At 53.6% G+C, this 19,813-nt stretch overlaps 1 protein-coding gene across 50 annotated transcripts in view; it reads left to right on the forward strand.

Annotated features, from left to right (window-relative positions):
- Nucleotides 1-18,882, forward strand: part of Plekha6 (pleckstrin homology domain containing A6) — a 139,162-nt gene extending 120,280 nt beyond the window's left edge. For 22 of the 50 annotated variants that reach the window (XM_015986721.3, XM_015986726.3, XM_015986722.3 and 19 more), the window contains 13 exons: nucleotides 351-500; nucleotides 1,702-1,797; nucleotides 3,175-3,286; nucleotides 3,551-3,690; nucleotides 4,645-4,794; nucleotides 5,995-6,124; nucleotides 6,301-6,407; nucleotides 9,278-9,454; nucleotides 10,766-10,933; nucleotides 11,030-11,163; nucleotides 11,645-11,790; nucleotides 16,079-16,202; nucleotides 16,871-18,882. In XM_015986721.3, coding sequence (XP_015842207.3) covers nucleotides 351-500; nucleotides 1,702-1,797; nucleotides 3,175-3,286; nucleotides 3,551-3,690; nucleotides 4,645-4,794; nucleotides 5,995-6,124; nucleotides 6,301-6,407; nucleotides 9,278-9,454; nucleotides 10,766-10,933; nucleotides 11,030-11,163; nucleotides 11,645-11,790; nucleotides 16,079-16,194 — 1,626 coding nt within the window. In that variant the 3' untranslated portion in view covers nucleotides 16,195-16,202; nucleotides 16,871-18,882. The remainder of the gene's footprint in view (nucleotides 1-350; nucleotides 501-1,701; nucleotides 1,798-3,174; nucleotides 3,287-3,550; nucleotides 3,691-4,644; nucleotides 4,795-5,994; nucleotides 6,125-6,300; nucleotides 6,408-9,277; nucleotides 9,455-10,765; nucleotides 10,934-11,029; nucleotides 11,164-11,644; nucleotides 11,791-16,078; nucleotides 16,203-16,870) is intronic. The other 28 variants (XM_015986730.3, XM_076547385.1, XM_076547386.1 and 25 more) reach the window with 4 other exon arrangements.
- The last annotated feature ends 931 nt before the right edge of the window (nucleotides 18,883-19,813 follow it).

Consider the following 19,813-nt stretch of genomic DNA (forward strand, 5'->3'; position numbering starts at 1 on the left):
GCCATCTCTGTCCTTAGAAAGCTTGAGAGACCTTTTTTTTATTTTTATTTTTTTTTGAGACAGGGTTTCTCTGTGTAGCTTTGGAGCCTTTCCCGGAACTCACTCTATAGCCTAGGCTGGCCTTGAACTCACAGAGATCCACCTGCCTCTGCCTCTCTAGCGCTGGGATTAAAGACGTGCACCACCACTGCCCAGCGAGAGACTTTTTCTTCATTAGACTTCTTATCTCCAAGGGACAGTAGCCAGTATGAGGATAACCTCTGCTAAGCTGCCTGATGGAGCTGCTGGGAGCTCAGGCATCTAGAGAGGGTCACTGGGGGGCAGCTCACGCCATCCCCGTCTTTCTTTAGGAGAGCCTGGAGAGTGCCTTGATGGGGACCCACCAGGAGCTGGAGATGTTCGGGAGCCAGCCTGCCTACCCAGAGAAGCTGCTGCACAAAAAGGAGTCTCTACAGAACCAGCTCATCAACATCCGGGTGGAGCTGTCACAGGCGACCACGGTAACGGCCCGGGAGCAGGGGCTGTGGCCCTCGACCTTCCCTTTGTGCCGCCCTGACCCGGCTGTCTCCAGAGACAGTAAGAGCAGAGTGCTGCAAGGGCACTCCTGCTGCAAGGGCACTCCTGCTGCAGGGGCACTCCTGCTGCAAGGGCACTCCTGCTGCAGGGGCACTCCTGCTGCAGGGGCATGCGCAGACAGCGAGCTTGCCCACCCGTTCATTCCAAAGTGTCTCCACCCAGAGAGCAAGCTCACTTCCCGCAGGCTGCGTGTGCACCAGGGTTCCTGTGAGGCAGGGTCGTAGCTGAGGGTTACTGAGTACCTTGGTTTATCCAGCCCGTATGCTGCCCACTTTGCCCTCTGCCTTGGGGAAGCAGGGCACTGGCTGGCTGGCTGTTGCCCAGCCAGGAGGACAAGGGCAGATCCTTCCGCACACACAGCTTGTTCCAATCACAGTGGCCCAGGAAAGCACAGCCCAGAGGAGAAGGAGGGTCTCGATGGGGAGAGAATCAGTGTAGCCAGAAGTTTCTTCAGTCCCACCTGGTCCGGCAGTCCCGAGGCCGCTTTTAAAATAATCACTCTGAGGCTTAATATTAATTACAAACTGTATGGCCTATGGCTTCTTGCTTGTATAACTTAACTCAACCCATTACTATTAATCTGTGTATCACCCGTGTTCCGTGCCTTTACCTGTGTCCCATTACATATTGTTCCTTGGACGGCAGGTTGGCGTCTCCCTGACTCCGCCCTTCTTCTCTCTCTATCTCTGCTTGGATTTCGCGCCTGCCTGTAAGCTGCCTTGCCAGAGGCCAAAGCAGCTTTATTTATTATCCAATGGGAGCCACACATATTCACAGCATACGGAAAGACATCCCCCAGCCAATCAGCACACCGAGGAAGGGTTTTTTTGACTCACAGTTTGAAGGAACACACCCGCCATTGTGGGGAGGGTATGGTGGGCAGCTGGTCACTTGCACCCACGTTCAGGAAGCAGAGATGGATTGGGGTGCTCAGCTCGCCACGCCCTTTATAGTCAATCCCAGTCCTAAGCCTGTGTGATGGCGCCACACACACACATCGCCCCTACCCAGTTACCCCTCCCCGAAACACCTTCACAGGCACACCTGGAGGTGTGTGTCTACGGTGATTTTAAATCCAGTCGAGATGAACTACCACATTTAGTAATCCTCCCCCACCCCCTGCAGGCTCTGACCAACAGCACAGTGGTGTATGAGAACCTCGAGTCTGAGGTCTCTGCCCTACATGAAGACCTCTGGGAACAGCTCAACTTGGACATCCAGGTAAAAGAGGGTGGGGAGCCCTAAGCATGGGGGGAGGGGGCAAAGATGTGCTCTGTCCCTTCCCTTGTCCTTTGTGGCAAAGGACAACAAAGTGGTTGCCTTTCTTGATTCAGCCATTTCAGTATAAGACAAGGAGCTGGTCCTGAGGTGGACGAGGGGAGAGAGAGGGGAGAGAGAAGGATAGAGAGAGACACTGAGAGAGAAGGAGAGAGGAGAGATAAGGAAGAACAGATTGTCTCGGGCCACTGAAGGCTATACTTTTAGGCTGAAGACAGCATGAGAATATTCTTCTCAACTCACAGGGGCTGGAACTAATGAGGCAAGAGACTTGGGTTAGAAGCAGGATATTCTGTGGCTGAAAGGATTTAAAAACAGATATGTGGATATAAATACCTCCCAAGACCCTGGAAAAGCTGGCACTGTAGGAGCCGTCTCTACGGCTTTAGGAACAACAGAGCTTCTCTTCCGGGGCTTGGAGGACGGCGGTAGATGTTGGAGACTTCTGGTTTATGTTTTTCTCCCCTGTCTTATGTCTGGCCAAGCCCTGCTTCTTCTCTTTGGGTTTGCAAGCTCTGTTCCTCAGATACAGTTAACACCCTGCTTTTCTCCTGATGACAAAATTCACCTCCATACCTTAGGCTGGGCAGGGTAAAGTGGAGACCCAGAGGACCCAGATACTACTACCACACCCCAAGGTCCAGCTGCACTTTAAATGCACACATTTTAGGAGGGAGGAGGGCCGTGCCGTGGGCAAGAGCACCAACTCCTGACTCAGAAGGACCCATCCTGAGACCCTGGCTGTGCGGCTTCCTCATAGCATGGCCCTGGACACAGTCTCCTCTCTCCTCTCCGAAGCAGGAACCACTGCCTCTCGGTACCTTGGTCCTGCAGCCGAGATGAGTTAGTACACACAAAGCATTTGGAGTGCGCCTGGTACCGAGGCACACAGAATAAGTGGCAGCTGTTAAATTTCAGAATGTGAGCTGTAGTAGAATGTAGCTCATGGCTAGGCTGTTGGAATGTGAAAAAAAAAGACAAAAAAAAAAAAAAGACAAAAAAAAAAAAAAAAAAAAAGGACCAAAGACAAAAACCCACTGGAAAGTCTTGCCCCATGGAAAACAGGAAATGTCCCCTGGTCCCCCGTGGGGGCTCAGTAGGGGTTCCTTATTCTTGCGTCTGAGCCCTTGGCTTTTTTTTGGCGGGGGGGGGGATACAATTTTATATTAGCTAAAGAGGCAGAGACTTCCCATAAGAAAGATATGTATGCTGGAGAGGGGTGTGTATGCAGGAACACGGGGATTCCAAACGCTCCTGATCAGAGGGGTCCAGGCCCAGGGCAGGCCGGGCACATCCTGAGTCACACTGCGGCTCTTCCAGAATGAGGTGCTCAGTCGGCAAATTCAGAAGGAGATCTGGAGGATCCAAGACGTGATGGAAGGGCTGAGGAAGAACAACCCGTCTCGGGGCACGGACACGGCCAAGCACAGAGGTAGGCACCTCCATGCCTGGACTCTCGTCGCATCCCCGCCGACTACCACTAAAGGACCCACGCATGACCTTAGAGCTGACCCTGACACTTCAGAGGCTGTGGTGTCCACCTCGACGCTGTGTCCGCGGCCTCGAGGACCTCTTAGGAGCCAGCCTGTGACCCTAACACTGTGGGGGCCTCCCCTGCCTCCTCCGCCCCTTGTCCCCATGTGCACACCCCGCCACACCGTCCTCCACTCTTTACCCCTCTCTTCTGTTTCTCCAGGAGGACTCGGCCCCTCAACTACCTATAGCTCCAACAGCCCAGCCAGCCCTCTCAGCTCTGCCAGCCTTACCAGTCCCCTGAGCCCCTTTTCAATGGTGTCTGGTTCTCAGGGATCTCCAACCAAGCCAGGGTCTAGCGAGGTAAGCTGGGAGAACAGTACAGGATCATGGGGGGGGGCAGGAAGGCCAGATCCTGACCACACGGTCTCCCCACCTCTTCCCCAGGGGCCCCATCCTAGTATTTGGGTTCACGGTATCTAGGAACTGTTCTCCCAGAAGTTTTATGACCTTTCCTTGGGGTTTCCGTTGCACCCACTCCCGTCTCCACCTGTCATCTAAATTTAGCTGCCTCACAAGGAAGTCTTCCTGAGACCCAAGATGACTTCCAAAGATTCCCCTCTACTTGGTGGGAATATAAATCAGGAGAGTCCTGAGGTGAGGGGGGTTGAGGGTCAGTCAGCACAGGGAGCTGCTTGCTAGTCAGTCAGTCAGTCGGTCGGTCGGTCAGTCAGTCGGTCGGTCAGTCAGCGTTCCTGGGATGGAATGAAGCTCTTTGAAAAGGTTCCCAGGCAGCCCCCCCCCCCAGGCCCTTTGTTCAGAGAGCCAGCATCCAGCAGGGACCAATTCATAGTAGGCTATAACCTACAGGAGACGTGGGTGGCGTATCAGTAATGAGTCATGTGGTTCACACTATAAAGACTCCGGTACTCCAAGGAAGGAGAGAGTGGGTCTTAAATGGGACCAGGGTGTGTCTGGTCAGGGAGAGGCTGAATGGAGTATAGGCAAGAAAGGTGGTGGCCGGGATACAGAATGGGAAAGTCCTGGTGTGATGGGGAGGCGGTGCTGAGGGAGCTTTGGAAAAACGGGGAGAGATGTGGGGAGGTGGGCAGGAGGGGCTCCGTTGAGGAAGGCCTAAGGGCCAGGCAGAGGGCTGTCAGTGGGTGTGGAGCTCTGCCAGGCCGGGGTTGGGGTGCGGTGCCCAGGCCTGGGGTGTGCGTCATAGAATGAAGCTGTCTGGCTCCTGCTAACTCTCTCTTCTGCTCTCACAGTGGCCGCTCTCCTTCCTCCTAACGCTCTGGCTTCTCTCTGCCTCAGGAACCTGGCCCACCTCGGCCGCCCCTCCCCAAAGCCTACGTCCCCTTGGACTCTCCCCCCACGGTCCCTCCACTCCCTAGTGAGAGCCGCTTCTGGCCATACCCCAACTCCCCTTCCTGGCATCACAGTGGCGAGACAGCCAGGGGTCAGGTACCCAGCATCCTTGGGGTTTGGAGGGTGGGACGGTGCGGTATGGGACAAAGACCCGGGGAGGGGCAGTGTAGGACACTGGGCTTGTTTTCCCACGCATTTCCACAAAGCTCTATTTTTCCTGGGCCGCCCTTGGGTAACAACAGTCTCACAGGCCATCTTCCCTCTTGCTTCCTGTGAACAATGGAAAGCGAATTACAATCCTCCCCAATCCTGATGGCTGTGGGTGCAGAGCCCCACCACCGTGACTAAACCAAAGGACATGGAGTCATACCTTCCCCCGTGCCATCCCAGGCCCTTTCTGTCCCTTGCCCAACTCAGACTCCAGTCCTCTTGTGTTCTCGCTGCCTCTGTCTTGTTCTCGCTGAGTCTCACGAGCTTCTAGTCTGTAAGGAAGGACACAGGCCCTCATCTCCCCTGTGGGCCTCTCACCTAGGTCCTTAGTCAGGACACAGAGGTGGACAATGAGACTGGGACTTGGTTGTATGTTGTTGGGAGACCCATGGTCTATCCAGACTCCGTTATATGTAGTTTGTGTAGCTGAGGCCTTGCCAGTAAGACAGGCAGAAGAGTTGGCATTGCCTGTAGCTGGTACACCAGGAAATGGACAAGATTTGCCTATTGCCTGGGCTTCTGGCTGGGCGATTGCTATGGTTTCAGATTCTAGCCTTATTTCTTATTTCCTGAATTTCCAGTGAGGCTCAGACTCTTTGACTGTACAATAGGAAGGGGTTGCCCAGAGGCTGTCTGAGGCCTCAAGGCTCTGCAGACCCACAAGCAAATGCCTTTTTCACGTCCCCGGAATCCTGGTATCAAGGGCCAGCCACCGGGTTCTTTTTGCCTAGTCTGCACAGATCCCGGCAGGATCCCCAGAGACCCTAGGATTTGCAGCCCCCTCTGGTGACTCCTCCTATGATCCAGAGCCCACACACAATCTGTACTTCTTCAAACTTTCCAAGATACCTGGGTTGGGCAAGGACCTCCCTGATTAGCCTAATAGGAAACCCTTCTTGGCTCTCATCCCCGAGAGAGCACAGTCTGTGATACATAGGTAAGAGCCGCCCTGGCCCACTACGAGCTAGCCAGCACCTGTGCGATTTCCCTGCCTTTTATATCTTAAAGGATTTGAAAGAAGGCATTAAGGAGGCCAGATCTAGCATTCACCCTAACACCAGCCATCTTTTCATCCCTCCTTCCCAGCCCAAAACAGGCTATGAGCCAAACAAGAAAGACCCCGACCAGACATCACCCCTGGATCCTCCCAGAGACATCAGCCTTGTGCCCACCAGACAAGAGGTGGAGGCAGAGAAACAGGCAGCTCTCAACAAAGGTATGTTTCGGCCCACACTGGCCTAAGTGAGGCTAAGGTGCTCCCTCATGCTGAAGGAGGATGCTCACCGACCCTCAGCCTAGGTGGAGAGAGCAACCAGGCCTCTCCCTAAGAAGCAGGGGGCTTCTAGCCCCTGACTTCCCACAAGGCCCTCTGTCTGCTCTGTCTCACTGTAGTTGGCATCGTGCCCCCTCGGACAAAATCTCCTGCTGAGGAAGAGATGACTCCATCAGCATTAATGAGAAGGACTACCAATGGCCTCACCAATGGCCTCTCCTCACGGGTAAGTGCATGCTCGCAGGCTCTGAGGGCGTGTGCCCAGTGGTCATGACCACTCAAGACCCAGAGCTAGGGAGGGAGTTAGACCCCGTGGGAGGAAGAATGGTCCTTCACAGACATGTCAAGAGTCAAGGGAGAGGAGCATGGTAAACACCGGAACGTGTTTAACATTGTCAGAGCATGCTGTTGGCCGGATAGGATGTGACAGGGAGAACAGAGGCCAGAGTGCAGGGTGCTGTTAGTTCCCTAGGGCTCCTGGGAATTAACCCATCACCACATGTGCCTCGTGGCTTAAAACAGCACAACTTTATGCTTCCAGTTTGGAGGCCAGAAGTCCAAAGTCAGGGCGCCACCAGTGTTGGCTCCTTTGGAAAGCTGAGAGACTGTGTCCCAGGCCTCTCCCGGTGAATAGTGTTTCCCCACCAGGCTTAGTATCCATCAAATCACTCTGACATTGCCTTCTCTGTATGTCCTCTCTTTTTCTTAAAGGGACACTCCTCATTGGACTTGGGGTCCCTAAATTCATGATAACCTCATCTTCAGATTCTTAATTACAACTGTAGAAACCTGTTTCCAAAAAGGGGCATAGTCTCAGGCCTAAGGGGCTATGGTTTAGACTTATCTTGGGGATCACTATTCAACAACTATAGTGCCAAATTCTTGCCATTCCACTTGAAAAAGTACTCCTTCTATTCCAGGAACCCCAAAATCTCAACTCATGACATCATTAACTTTAATACTAAAATCTCGTCTAACTATTATTAGCTCAGAAGCCCCACATCTCCAGCCAGGCACGATGACTCATGCCTGTATCCCCAGGGCTTAAGAGGCTGAGGCTACACAGTGAGTTCTAGGCCAGCCTAGATCACAGAATGAGATCCTGTCTCAAGAAACAAAGGCAGACAGGATTGGAGAGAGGGCTCCATGGGTAAAGTTCTTGCTTTGCAAGCCTGAGAACCTGAGCTCAGATTCCCAATATCCTTGTAAAAGCCAGGCCTGAAAGCCACCTTCCGGAGTGTAAAGACAGGCGTAGCCAGGGAACTCACCGCCAGCCAGTCTAGCCAAAACAGTAAGCTCCGGGCTCAGTGGGAGACCCTGTCTCAAAAAAGCAGGGTGAGAAGCAGTAGAGGAAGAAGGTTGGAATCAGTCTCCAGCCTCCGCACATGCATGCACAAGTGAGTGAGTCCTCACCCAAACGTGTGCACGCGTGCACCCCCACCCCACACAAAGAAGATAAGTCCCATAACTCATCATCGGGATCCTGTCTAGCAGGTGTGCATGGGACTCTAGATCGTGTTTGTTATGATCATCTTTTTTAAGAATTTATTTACTTTTTCATCATGTATGTGTGTGTGTGGGTGGGTGCAGGTGTGTGTGTGTACCATGATACATGCATGGAGATCAGAGGACACGTTTTAGGAACCAGTTCTCACCTTCTACCTTGTTAGAAAGAGTCTCTCTCTGTTGCTGGCCCATGAACTTCCAGGTGATCCCCCATCTTCACTCGCATTTCAGGGTAGTAGTGCTGGGGTTACAGGTCACATCCAGCCTTTTACCTGGGCTCCGGGGATCGAACTTGGGTCATTGGTCTTGCACAGCTGGCACTCTCACCTGCTGAGCTATCTCCCTGGCCCCAAGATAATCATTCTTGTCCCAAAGGAGAATTAGAAGGAATAAAAGGATCTCCAACCTCAAGCAAGTTGTTGTTTGCCAATGCTGAGATCAAACCTCAGAGTGCTGTGTGTGCTGGCCAAATGCTGTACCTCTGAGCTATTGCCTTGGAGCCTATATCCAAGGCTATAGGGCCTGAGGATAGTCTTCTGGGGCTCACTGTCCTGCCTGTGGGTAGGTGAAGGTTCTACCAGCCCTTGGTGCCAGACTGGTCTTTCCGTAGCCAGGGCTTTTCGTTCAGGGTCAGCCTACCTTTTCTGGAGGGGGTACCTGGCATTTATAGCTAAGAAGCTCTGTTAGTCAATTTCTTGCCTCTGTCATGCCCAGAAATCGGATAGCTTTTTCTCCACATCCTCATTTTATCCACAAACTGGCAGAGTTGGTTCTGATAGCGTTCTCAAAAGCACACGTGGCCCTGCTAGATTTAAAGGGATCCACGCTGTCCATTGTGGGATCTCTTCAAAGCCTTCTTGGGTGGCCCATCACTATTTCTGGCTCCCGAGATGCTTGATGAGCTCACCAGAATCATTTTGAAGTCCCCGTTTCTACCAATGAAATCTAGGATTTTTTTTTCCCTCATTGTTCCCCTTAAAATTCTCCTGGCCTCTCCACATTTCTTGATTCTGAAGTCTCTTCTGCTATGCTGAGTATTTCTTAGCACCCCATTTCCTAGCACCCCAGTCTTTATAGGCTACCTGGGGCTCCTGAAACAAATCACCATGCCCTATGTAGCTACAAACAACAGGAATCTGTTCCTGGTTTGTGTGTGGAGTCCAGAATGAAGGTGCTGGCAGGGTGGGTGGTCGCTGCTGCTGGTGCTGAGGGAGGGTCCATCCAGCCTCCCTCCTAGTGTGGATCCAGCTAATCGGACTTGGCATGTGTTGGCATGTGGATGAGTCATTCTAGCCTCCGACCCCATCTTCATCACCCTCTTTCTGCTCCATGTTGTCATCTTTTCTGTCTTTTACAAGGACAGTTGCTGACAGATCCAAGTCAGCTCTGATTCAGGATGATCTCATGTTTCCAAATAAAATCACCTTTGCAGGCACCAGGGGCCGGAATAAATGTGACATGTTTCTCTGGAACCATTGTTCAGCCCTCTATGGGCAGGCTACCTGCAGAAGGAATATTTGGGGCACTTGGAGCCATGGGCAACCTGGTGGGGTGGGGAGCACCTGGCCGAGCCTTGTTTCCTCACTACAGCAAGAGCGCCCCAAGAGTGCTGTGTTCTCCGGAGAGGGCAAGGTGAAGATGAGCGTGGAGGAGCAGATCGACCGGATGAGGCGGCATCAGAGTGGCTCCATGAAGGAAAAGCGGAGGAGCCTGCAGCTCCCAGCCAGCCCAGCTCCGGAACCTAGCGCCCGGCCTGCCTACAAAGTGGTAATGTCCTCCCAGCTGCCCACAGGCCTGAGTCTGCCATCTGTCCATACTGCTGCTCTCTGCCCATGGCCAGCCTGGGCCAGGGAGCTTGAAGGAGAGACCAAGCAGAACTTAGCAGGGCTCCTGGGATACCCCCCCCCCCCCAACACACACACATAGAATTCCTTCAGCCCATGTTTCTGCTTTATGTTTAATGAAAAGTAATGCTCCCCCCCAAAAAAAAGGATGATGAATGTTTTTGCTGAAATGAAGTATTCAAAAATTCATTTAGTGTTTGAGAGCGCTTACTGCTCTTACAGAGGACGGGAGTTCAGTTCCTGGTACTCACATCAGATGGTTCACAATTGCCTCCTTCTAATTAAGGAGATCTTAAAACCATCTTCTGGCCTCAGCAGGCACCCACAAACACACTATATGTAATGTGCTTACACACACACACACAATTAAAAAGCAGAAAGTTAATTTGGTAGAGAATAGTGCAAAATCCATCATGTAGAAAGAGCTATCACTTTCATGTGATTCTGGGTACATTCTGTGTAGTGAGCATTGGCCTGGGTACCCTGAGGACAGCCATAGTATATTCCTTCGTTTAACCCCATCAGTGGCAGCAGTGATTTCAAATCTGTCACCCCTGTTTTATAGACAGGGAGATCAAGTCAAGAGAAACAGAGAGCCTGCTGGGTCTCACAGCTCTAAGTGCAGAGGTGGGTGTAGCCAAGGCAGCTACTTAACTTTTCTCTACAGTAAGTTTCAGAAATAGAGAAAGTTGGATGCAAATTCTGCCTTCATACAGTTTTGCTCAAGTCAGTAGTTCAGAACTTCCACAGCTTCAGACTATTAGAAATCAATATGGGGCTGGGCAGTGGTGGCGCACGTCTTTAATCCCAGTGCTTGGGAGGCAGAGCCAGGCGGATCTTTGTGAGTTCGAGGCCAGCCTGGGCTACCAAGCGAGTTCCAGGAAAGGCGCAAAGCTACATAGAGAAACCCTGTCTCGAAAAACAAAAAAAGAAAAAAGAAAAAGAAAAAACCAAACCAAACAAACAACAAAAGAAATCAATATGGGACACACTGCTTCTGCTGCCCAAGGTGTAAGTACAGGAGTGAGCACTGACAGATAGTTAGAGGTTGTGCCTCTGGGCCTCGCTGTGGGCAGGTGCTGGGAACAGAGAGGAAGGAGTTGGCTGTGCAGCGCAGGCCAGTGGGAGCCTGGCCAAGGATGCTCGCCAGCGGCAAGGATGCAGGAATAGTAACACCTGCCTGGAGGGAGACATGGGTAGAAGAGAGGTGGTCACGACAGTGCTATCTCTCCAGGTGCGCCGTCACCGCAGCATCCACGAAGTGGACATCTCCAACCTGGAGGCAGCCCTGAGGGCCGAGGAACCTGGCGGCCAGGCCTACGAGACACCACGGGAGGAAATTGCCCGGCTTCGCAAAATGGAGCTGGAGCCCCAGCACTATCACGTGGACATCAGTAAGGAGGTGAGTGGATTCAGGGTGGGGCTGAGGGAGGGTGGTGGCGGGGGTGGGGTGGTGGTGGTGGTGGTGCAGGTGGTGACCTCTGGCCCTCCTCCGCAGCTCTCCACTCCAGACAAAGTCCTCATTCCTGAACGGTACATTGACCTGGAACCAGACACCCCCTTGAGCCCCGAGGAGTTGAAGGAGAAGCAGAGGAAAGTGGAGAGGATCAAGACGCTCATTGCCAAGTCCAGGTGATAGGCCTAGGCCAGCCTCCATTTCGCTGCCCTCCCTGCACCTAAGTTCCTAGGCTGCTAGATGTCTTGGTGGCTGGCACCTTGCCTCCCCGGGGTAGAGAAAAACAGAAGCAGTGGCCAAGGGCAGCAGACTATATCCAGGCTTCTGGCAGAAATGAGGATGCTGCCTCTGGGCCCCAGAAAGACCTGCTGGGCTTGTGCACAAAATGGAGGGCGCCTCAGCTCATCCTCCCTCCCTTCGAGGCCGCCCCACATGTTCACTTGAACGTTTGACAATTCGTTTGAAAGCATCGAGGGTAGGGATCCCAACAGTCTGGCCAGGGTCTCCCTCGCTCCTAGGGACAGCCTCGCTGGGCACCAGAGGCTGCATACTCAAAGGCCCCTGGCTTCTCCCCGCCAACCTCAGCTGCAGACCACCCCAAGCCAACTGGACCATGCTGTCCCCTCCCTCCATGTCTGTGTGTCTGTGCCTCTTCAGTATGCAGAACGTGGTGCCCATCGGCGAGGGGGACTCTGTGGACGTGCCCCAGGACTCAGAGAGCCAGCTGCAGGAGCAGGAGAAGCGGATTGAAATCTCCTGTGCCCTGGCGACCGAGGCCTCCCGCAGGGGCCGCATGCTGTCTGGTGAGAGGGGCTGGGCCTCGCTCTGCCAGGGACGCCAGCTGACCAGGTGTAGGGGAGGAAGTGCAGTGTGCCAGGGGGGCAGGCTCAGAGAGGTGCCAGGTCATCGTGAGCATTCACTAAGCCACTGGGTTTGTGCTAGGCTCAGTCCAGAGGGGCCAGAGCGTCTGGCCTCCAGGGGCTCAGCTCTTGCTGATGCTCACCATCAGAGGCTGCAGGGAACTCAGAGCCATCTGACCCTGGAAAAGCACAGAGAGGAGAAATGGATGGAGCGTCCTTGGGAAGCACAGGGCGTGTTTGCCCTCCCCCCGCCCGGGTGAGAAGGCCAGGTGTTCAGGGTTTCCTTCTGATTTTCTTCCCTGCTCCATGCAAACAGAACCACGGAAAGGTGACAAAATGGCAAAGCAGCTGAGGACTTGGGAGCCAATACCCCTCCACCCAAATTCCCTAAGAGGACAGGAGGAAGAAGTGACCTCACACCCGACACAAGAGTCCCACTTAGATGTCATAGTGTTGAGGTCACCGGGATTAACTTCCGCAGGCTAGAGTAGCATCCCCGGAGGAGGGGAATGCAGCCGGCCCTTGAATGAAGTCTGTAGGAATGGGAGGACAGGAAAGGCAGAAGTGAGCTCATCCCCGCATAGTAGGAGCATTTAATTTTGTTTTGTTTTTGAGACAGGGTCTGGCTATGTAGCTCAGCCTGGCCTGGAACTCTCGATCTTCCTGCTTAGGCTCCTGAGTGCTGGGATTATTGGTGTGCACCACCACGGCCACCGGTGAACTTTGGTGACCACAGTTAGGGGGAGTGACATGAAATCAGTCACAGCTTAAGGTGACCAGTAGAAATGAGAGAGGCCAGGTCACAGGCCGCAGTTACGGCAGTCCTGGCGAGGCAGGAGCCCCGTGGAAGGGGTGGTGCTTTGTGTTGGTGACAAACGGCATTCCGAGCCTCCATTTCCTCGCTGGCAAAATCCAAAACACCTGCTTTCAGTTCAGACCAGTGCAAGGGTGTCAGAAGCAGCCGATGGCAGCCCCTTGCACAGAGCTGGGGTTTGAGTGCTGTAACAATGGCGGTGCTGGGATGCTGGGATGCTGAGATGCTGGGATGATGCTGGGATGCTGGGATGATGCTGGGATGCTGGGATGATGCTGGGATGCTGGGATGATGCTGGGATGCTGGGATGCTGGGATGCGGGTAGACCTATTTGAATCAATAAGAGCTGAAGCTGCAATGAAGAACCCTCTGGTCTGTCTCTAACTCTCTACATGCACATTACAACCAGAGGCTTGTAATCACAACAAAGAAGACATCAGTTAACCCTCGAGAGCCTGCTGCCATTTAGGGAATGATGAGCTTCAGGATGAAGGGCTGGGGGGGTGGGGGCGAGGCTGTAGGCTGCAGGTGCTCTTGGGACAGGCTCTCCACAAGCTGGCCTGAGTCAGGCAGGACCATCTCCTTTCCTGCAGCTAAGGCAACCAAACCAGTTTGGCTGCGGCCAGGGAGGCCTCCTGTGACCTCCCCTTACTTTAGTTACTAGTGGAACTTGAACCTAAATTGAACTTGAGCCAGAATTCCACATGCTTTGGGCAAAAGGCACTTCCTGTTTCAAGAGGGCAGCACCCCCCCAAAACTTCCCCTCAGGCCTGCCACGCACCTGGCTTTCTCCACTGTTACCCAGCAGTCCGGGTTTCATGAAAACAAACCTCTAGGGCCGATCAAATTTTTCCTGACGACACTTGGGCTCACGTTTCAGGGTCTGTGTGCCGAAAGCAAACGGTCGCTGTGCTTCCGCCAAAACCCCCCAAAATTTCAAAAATGGCTATGGTAGGGCCAGACCTCAGACCTAGCCCGCTGACCCTGCTAGCATTGGCCCATGGCCCAGAGGCCGCAGAGCAAGACTGGTCCTGGGCATATGCAGTGTGGGCGTAGGTTCATACCCAGGACACTAGGAGGGAGAACATCTGGGCCTAGGTCCCGAGAACTGCAGGCATGGCGTATGGAGCTAAAGGGTGTGTGTGCCGGGAATTACATAATCAGTGAGGAGTGCTCTGTTCTGTAAGTCTCCCTGCTACCTGCTGATTCAGTGTGTATCCGATGAGAAGACGCGGCATTTCTGAATCTGTGTGCCTGGCCCAGATGTCGTGTGCAGCGTCTGTGTCTGGTAATGTTTGCAGGTGTGTGTCTGTGTGTGTTCAGGTGATTGGTCTGTAGGTAGAAGGGATGCTCGAGCGCAAATATAGGAACGTGTGTGTGTGTGTGTGTGTGTGTGTGTGTGTGTGTGTGTGTGTGGCCTATCCCATATGTTGCGCACTGTGTACACTCTGTAGCACTGTGAACAAGTCTGTGTACAAGGTGAGAGATGAAAGATGTATGTGGCTACTCACACACGCAGACGCGCATACGTTGTTGTACCACACCTGTCCAATATGTCCACTTGCTACACATCTGAAGCTAACTTGCTTCAGTGCATATAGTCTTTTTTTTTTTTTTTTGGTTTTTCGAGACAGGGTTTCTCTGTGTAGCTTTGCGCCTTTCCTGGAGCTCACTTGGTAGCCCAGGCTGGCCTCGAACTCACAGAGATCCACCTGCCTCCGCCTCCCGAGTGCTGGGATTAAAGGCGTGCGCCACCAACGCCCGGCATAGTCTTAATATATACTTAGCGTGTCTGTTTCCTTAAAGAGATAACATTCGCATAACCGCCTTCTTCTTCCTCAGCTACTGTTCTCAATACCCTTATGCTCCTGGCTTCTGTTGAAGGCATTTTCCCGGAGGAGCTGCAGTCCCTCTGTGTGGCTCTCTCTGTAACTAAGTGTGATCTCTATAACTTACGTGTTATCTCTACTTTCCACAAAAGGGGCTCTCTTCACTTGTCCTTCTTAGAGCTGCACAGGGGCTTTCAGCGCCCCTCTTTCCTCCCCTTTTCCAGCCCCCATTTCCAATCTGTGGGTCAGAACACAGATAGGTCAAGACCTATTAGAATTGTGAATAACAATGCCTGGACTCCACAGGACTCTGCATGTCGGTTGTGAGAGCCTCATTAGGCAGATGTTATAACATCTGTTTGGCTTCCCAGGGAGTCGTCTTGCCTACTTGCTGGGTTTTTGACTGAGTCTGAACACAGCCCATAAGTCACCCTCCTCCTTTGGTGATACGGACATGCACATGAATGTGATGGAAAGCATTTGTGGGTGTTTTTGCCTATGATGTGACAAGAATGTCGGGTCATATGAAAACACTGAGGCTTGAATGTGCACAAACACATATTTAAGTTGTGTAAAATGAGTGTAACTGTGTGATGCGTTCAGAATCCCAGGCACAAATGGCATTCTGTGAGGCAGGCATGATCTCACGTCCACCTGAGTAACCTGGGCTATGAACACACAGGGGATGTAGCAATAATAGGAGCCGAATGGGCCCTGTGTTGAACAGGTGAAGTCAGAGAAGGTGATGCCTGGGTGGGGAGCCAGGACGAGGAAGTTTAGTGTCACATCTTGGAAATGCAGCGTGACTCGTGGCTGAGGTCTGGTTCTTCTCTGAGCCCAAGCGAGGACCTTCTGCCATCCTCTGCCTTGGCTATCCTGAGGATGTGCGAGCGTCCAGTGGCCACTTAGAGGACTCTCCGTGTTGCTGTTCTTCCCATGAAAGAATGATGATAGGGTAAAATCTCACCAGTTCAAAGGTCACGGCTTTAAAGTTCAAAGTGGTTTTTCACGAGCAGACTGAAGGTCCTCTGCTGGGTGGGTCAGAGCCGTGCCTCTCGTGATCGTGGATGTTGCGTCTGAGCCCTTGGTCATACCAAAACTGACAGAGATCAGGAAGCCATGCTCTTTGGAAACGATGGTCATGGTGGCTGTCCTGCTGTGAAGAGGTGACCCGATGCTGTGGACTGGTGTGATTTTACTGCACTATTCATCATTATCATGAGGGGAACTGCCTTAGATGGTGTGAAGTGACTCCCCTTCATTCCCATCCTGCACCAGTGTGGATGGGAAGGGAGTTTTTGTCCCAGAATGGGGTTCAGCCTCATGCACCATCACACCCTGGTTCTTAGCAGAGCCTGGGTTTGTCCGGGTCCCCTCCGGGCGGGGCCTCACTAGCCTCCATGGCACCCTGGGGATAAAGACGGCTTTGCCTCTGCTTGAGCCAGCTCCCCAGGCCAGCTCCTCTCTCTCTGCTTGCCTCCCTGCCTTACTCCCTGCCCAGGGAGTGGCCTCGCTTGCTCTGGGTGCCCAGGCTCCTCCCCAGTCCCCTTTGTCCCCTATTCACGGCCCTGTTCATTTCTGTTTCCAGTGCAATGTGCCACCCCAAGCCCTCCCACCTCCCCTGCTTCCCCGACTCCACCAGTCAACCCCCTACCGTCTGAACGCCCCGTGGGCGCCGACAGCAGCCATACCATGCGGGTCTGAGCTCTGACGTAAGCACTTTTCTACTGTATCTCATGCACCCCAGGGAGGGGGGCGGCCCTCCCTCACCCCATTGAGTCATCTACGCCCTCTCATTGCTTCTCCCCACCCCGGTACCCTGTGCTCAGTGTCCCCCCCATTTGTCCGCTTCAGCCACCGGTGTCTCCCAAGCGGTACTGGCTGCGCGTGGCTGGCCACGCTGCCGCTTAGATATGACGATGCCAGCGACTCTGCTTCTTTGCAAGCAGAAGGGAACGGGGCAAAGTCCACACCTGTCTGCTGCTCGGGGGGAACGTAGTTCCCTGGCCCCTGCCTCTGCTCCTGCCACCCTAGGCTTCCCCTCTGCTCACCAGCTTCCATCTCTCTCGAGATCCATGGCAATCCTGCCGCAGAACCCTAAGAAGGCCCTAGAAGCTGTGTCCCCACACCCAGACTCTAATGTCGCTGAGGGCGGTGCTAGAGCCTCGCCTTGTTCTTCCCTCCCCTGGCAGCATGCAGTTTGTGTTAGGAATGGGCAAGAACCGGTCTCCTTCCCCTCCCTTCCGCTCTCTCCGGGGTGGGGAAGGGATGGCTCCTCCGCTCTTGGTGATGAAGCTTCCCACGCCCTAGAGAAGCTGCCTGTCGTGGCGTGCGTGCGGTTGCGCCGCGTTCTCTTCTCACCCGCTTCTCTCTTTTCTAGTGCAAGCCCTGGCCGAGGCCAACGCTGTGAAGCTCCACAGAGCCACCTTCTGATAGCACATCCGGGACGCCGGCTCCTCATCCTGGCTTCCTGCCCTTGCACCCACCGCGAGAATGCCCCAGGGAGCCAGGCTGGGGGCCAGGCCTGCTTCAGAAAGGAGCATGGATGCCTTGAAAGCCACATCTGCTGCCCGTGTCCTGAAGCCTGTACTGTCGTGCCATAGTTCGAAGGCAAGACCTGGGATGGCAAGGCCAAGGGTCATCCTCTCTGATGCCCCGGTCACAGGGAGTTCAAGTGCGGTTCCGGATGGCACTGTGTGGCCCTCTTGCACCCTAACCTGATGGAGAGCGTGTCCTGGTGGGAGCAGGCCCTCGGCTACGGGTGAGGACAGGAAGTGAAGACAGACTGTCTACCCCTTGGAACCCACACAACACAGTGAGAGAGAGGCCAGCTCTTGCCATCCTCTTCCTCCCCTTCCGTCCCAGCTGCCTCAGCGATGCCCAGGGCTTTGACACGGCGATGCTGATGGGTTTCCCTGGAGACCAGCTGCCCTGCTTGAGCCAAAGAGAAGATGATGAGTGCCAGGGGGGGTGGCCCCTGGGTTCCTGGAGGGGTCAGGTGTGGGTGGTGTGGATAGAGGACAGCAGGTCTGCGCAGTGTCGGAGGGCAAGTTGGAAGTGGGAGCGGACGGAAGAGGAGAGAGGCTTGGAGACTGAAGGGAGGGGAAAGTCGGACGCTTTCCGCAAGCAGTGGGGATGTAAGGAAGGAGGGGGAATGGGAAGGGAGAGTAGGAATGTCTTCCCTAGAGTGGAGCCTTAGGTTAGTGCCAAGCAGAGGGCCTGACTGTCACCTAAGTATGTTCACGTCTTCCTCAGGAGTGGGTGGCCCAGGAGGACTCGCCGGGCACACGTCAGCCCCAGCTGAGGTGCTTGGTGGGAAGGTGTGGAGGAGGCGGGTGTTAGGGTGAGATAGCCTGGGAGATGGTCCATCTGTGTCGAGGCCTGCTGTTCGTCTCTCCCCGAGGGTCATGGGCAGAGAGGACTGTCTTACTGTCTGTCTATCTGTCGTCTGTCTGTCAGTCAGCCTTGGGGCCTTACCTCGCCAGTATCTTGACCCACTCAAACCTGGAGAGTGCTGTGGGCCTGCCCAGGGTTAGCCCTAGGAGGAGGGAATGGGGATTTAAATGTGAGGCCAGGCTCTGGGTCCTTAACTCATCTCAGGTGTCCAGAGCAGGACCAGAGGCCGGGCTTTCTTATAACCCACCCACCCAGGGAGGACAGGACAGGGCGAGACGGGAACGGAGTAGAGTCTTTCTCTATTCCACCTACCTTGAGTGAACGCAGCCAGAGAGCAGTGAAGGAAGGCCGGATGCAGACACCAGTCTCCAGGCCCGCCCTGCTGCACTGGCTGCCCAGAGACTTCAGCCTGAGCATCAGTGGTCCCAAGATACAACTGCATCATCTCCCGTCGATCCATCGCTGCTCCTTCGTGGTTGGGACAGTTACTAGTTTATGTGCAAGTAAAGATGACGGCTCATTCCACAGATACTCGTCAAGCACTTTTTGTGTGCCAGGTACTGATGTTCCAGGTGCTTAGGAGATTGTCTTGCTTCTGAGGGACTCTGGATCACAGGAGTCTACCCATATGCACCCTGTCAGGCCTGGAAAGTGCTCCTCGGTGACATTCCCTATCCACACAGTCCAAGCACCCCAAACCTGCCCTTTCTTCCTTAAAGACTGGTAGGTGGGAGCAGCTCCCAGGTTAGCTCTCTCCCCATACCCTCTTCCACAAGAAACAGAGTTTTTAGGGCTTTCCTGTCTTCGTCTCTCCTTTTTTTAAAAAGTGGTATTTTTAGAAATACACATAAAATACCAAGAAACGTCTGGGCCTCTTCCACCGCTCATCCCGTGTTTCATAAAGCTGGCTCTTTATGTTGCTTTACATGCCTTAATATATGTTTTATGGAAGTGATCATGTCATAGATACCCATGTAATATATATATACATCTATATCTATTTGTCTGGATGTCAATCCTTTCTCAACTCCTGCCCAGACCTGTTTTCTGTCCACGCCATTCTTAGCACATTGAAACCACGCCCCCTGCCTTTTGATCCAAAGAAGGAGAGAGGAAAGATTTATTTTAAGGCAGACCTATTTTGTGCTTTTGTTTAAGAGCAGATCTATTTTCAAAACGTGCAATGTCTGAAAAGGATTGGTGACGTGCGAGGAGACCGAGGTGGCTGTCCCTGGTCTGGGTCTCTGCCCTCCCCTCTGCCCTCCCCTCTGCTTTCTTCCCCTTACCCAGTCATTGTAAAGGGCTGGTCCCCAGGCTCCTCCCAGCTGCCTTTGAAAGTCCTGGTCTAAGAACTTGATTTCACTGTCAGCTTTGGAAGGCAGCCCAAGGGTTGCCAGGCATGTGGGTCTCCTGAAGGAAATGTTTATGACTGCAGACATGCAGTCCTCACACAGGCCCCTGGACAGCCTCCCCTCAGCCCTCTGTGAGAAAAGGCCAGCAGGTTGCTGGCAGCAGACGCTGGCTAGCCGGTTTGAAGGATGTCAGTCACAAGGTGAAGCCCAGAGATCCTTGGTGAAGCTTGGGATCCTCTGTGTTCTTTGGTGAATACTATGAGTTCCCAGGCCTCTCCTACACTTTCTCCGGAGCCCACTCTGGGTCACGCTGGTTTCCCCCTAGGACTTTCCTTTCTGGGAGTCATTCCGTCACATTGGTCTAACATCCAGCCTCATTCTTGGCTGGGGAGGGCTCCACAGCCAATGTCACATCTCAGTCTTTCCCAAGAAGAAAGGCTCTGTGCTTTGACAGGCTGTGGGCTTGAGTTCTGGCCTGTGCTAGCTCAGTCTTCCAAACTTGCTTCCTGACAGGTGAAGTGAGCAAGGAGGTTCTAGCCTTGCAAGGGTTTGGGCAGGGTGGAGACCTCACCCCA

Source organism: Peromyscus maniculatus, chromosome 11 (assembly GCF_049852395.1).
Source record: "Peromyscus maniculatus bairdii isolate BWxNUB_F1_BW_parent chromosome 11, HU_Pman_BW_mat_3.1, whole genome shotgun sequence".
NCBI lineage: Eukaryota > Metazoa > Chordata > Mammalia > Rodentia > Cricetidae > Peromyscus > Peromyscus maniculatus.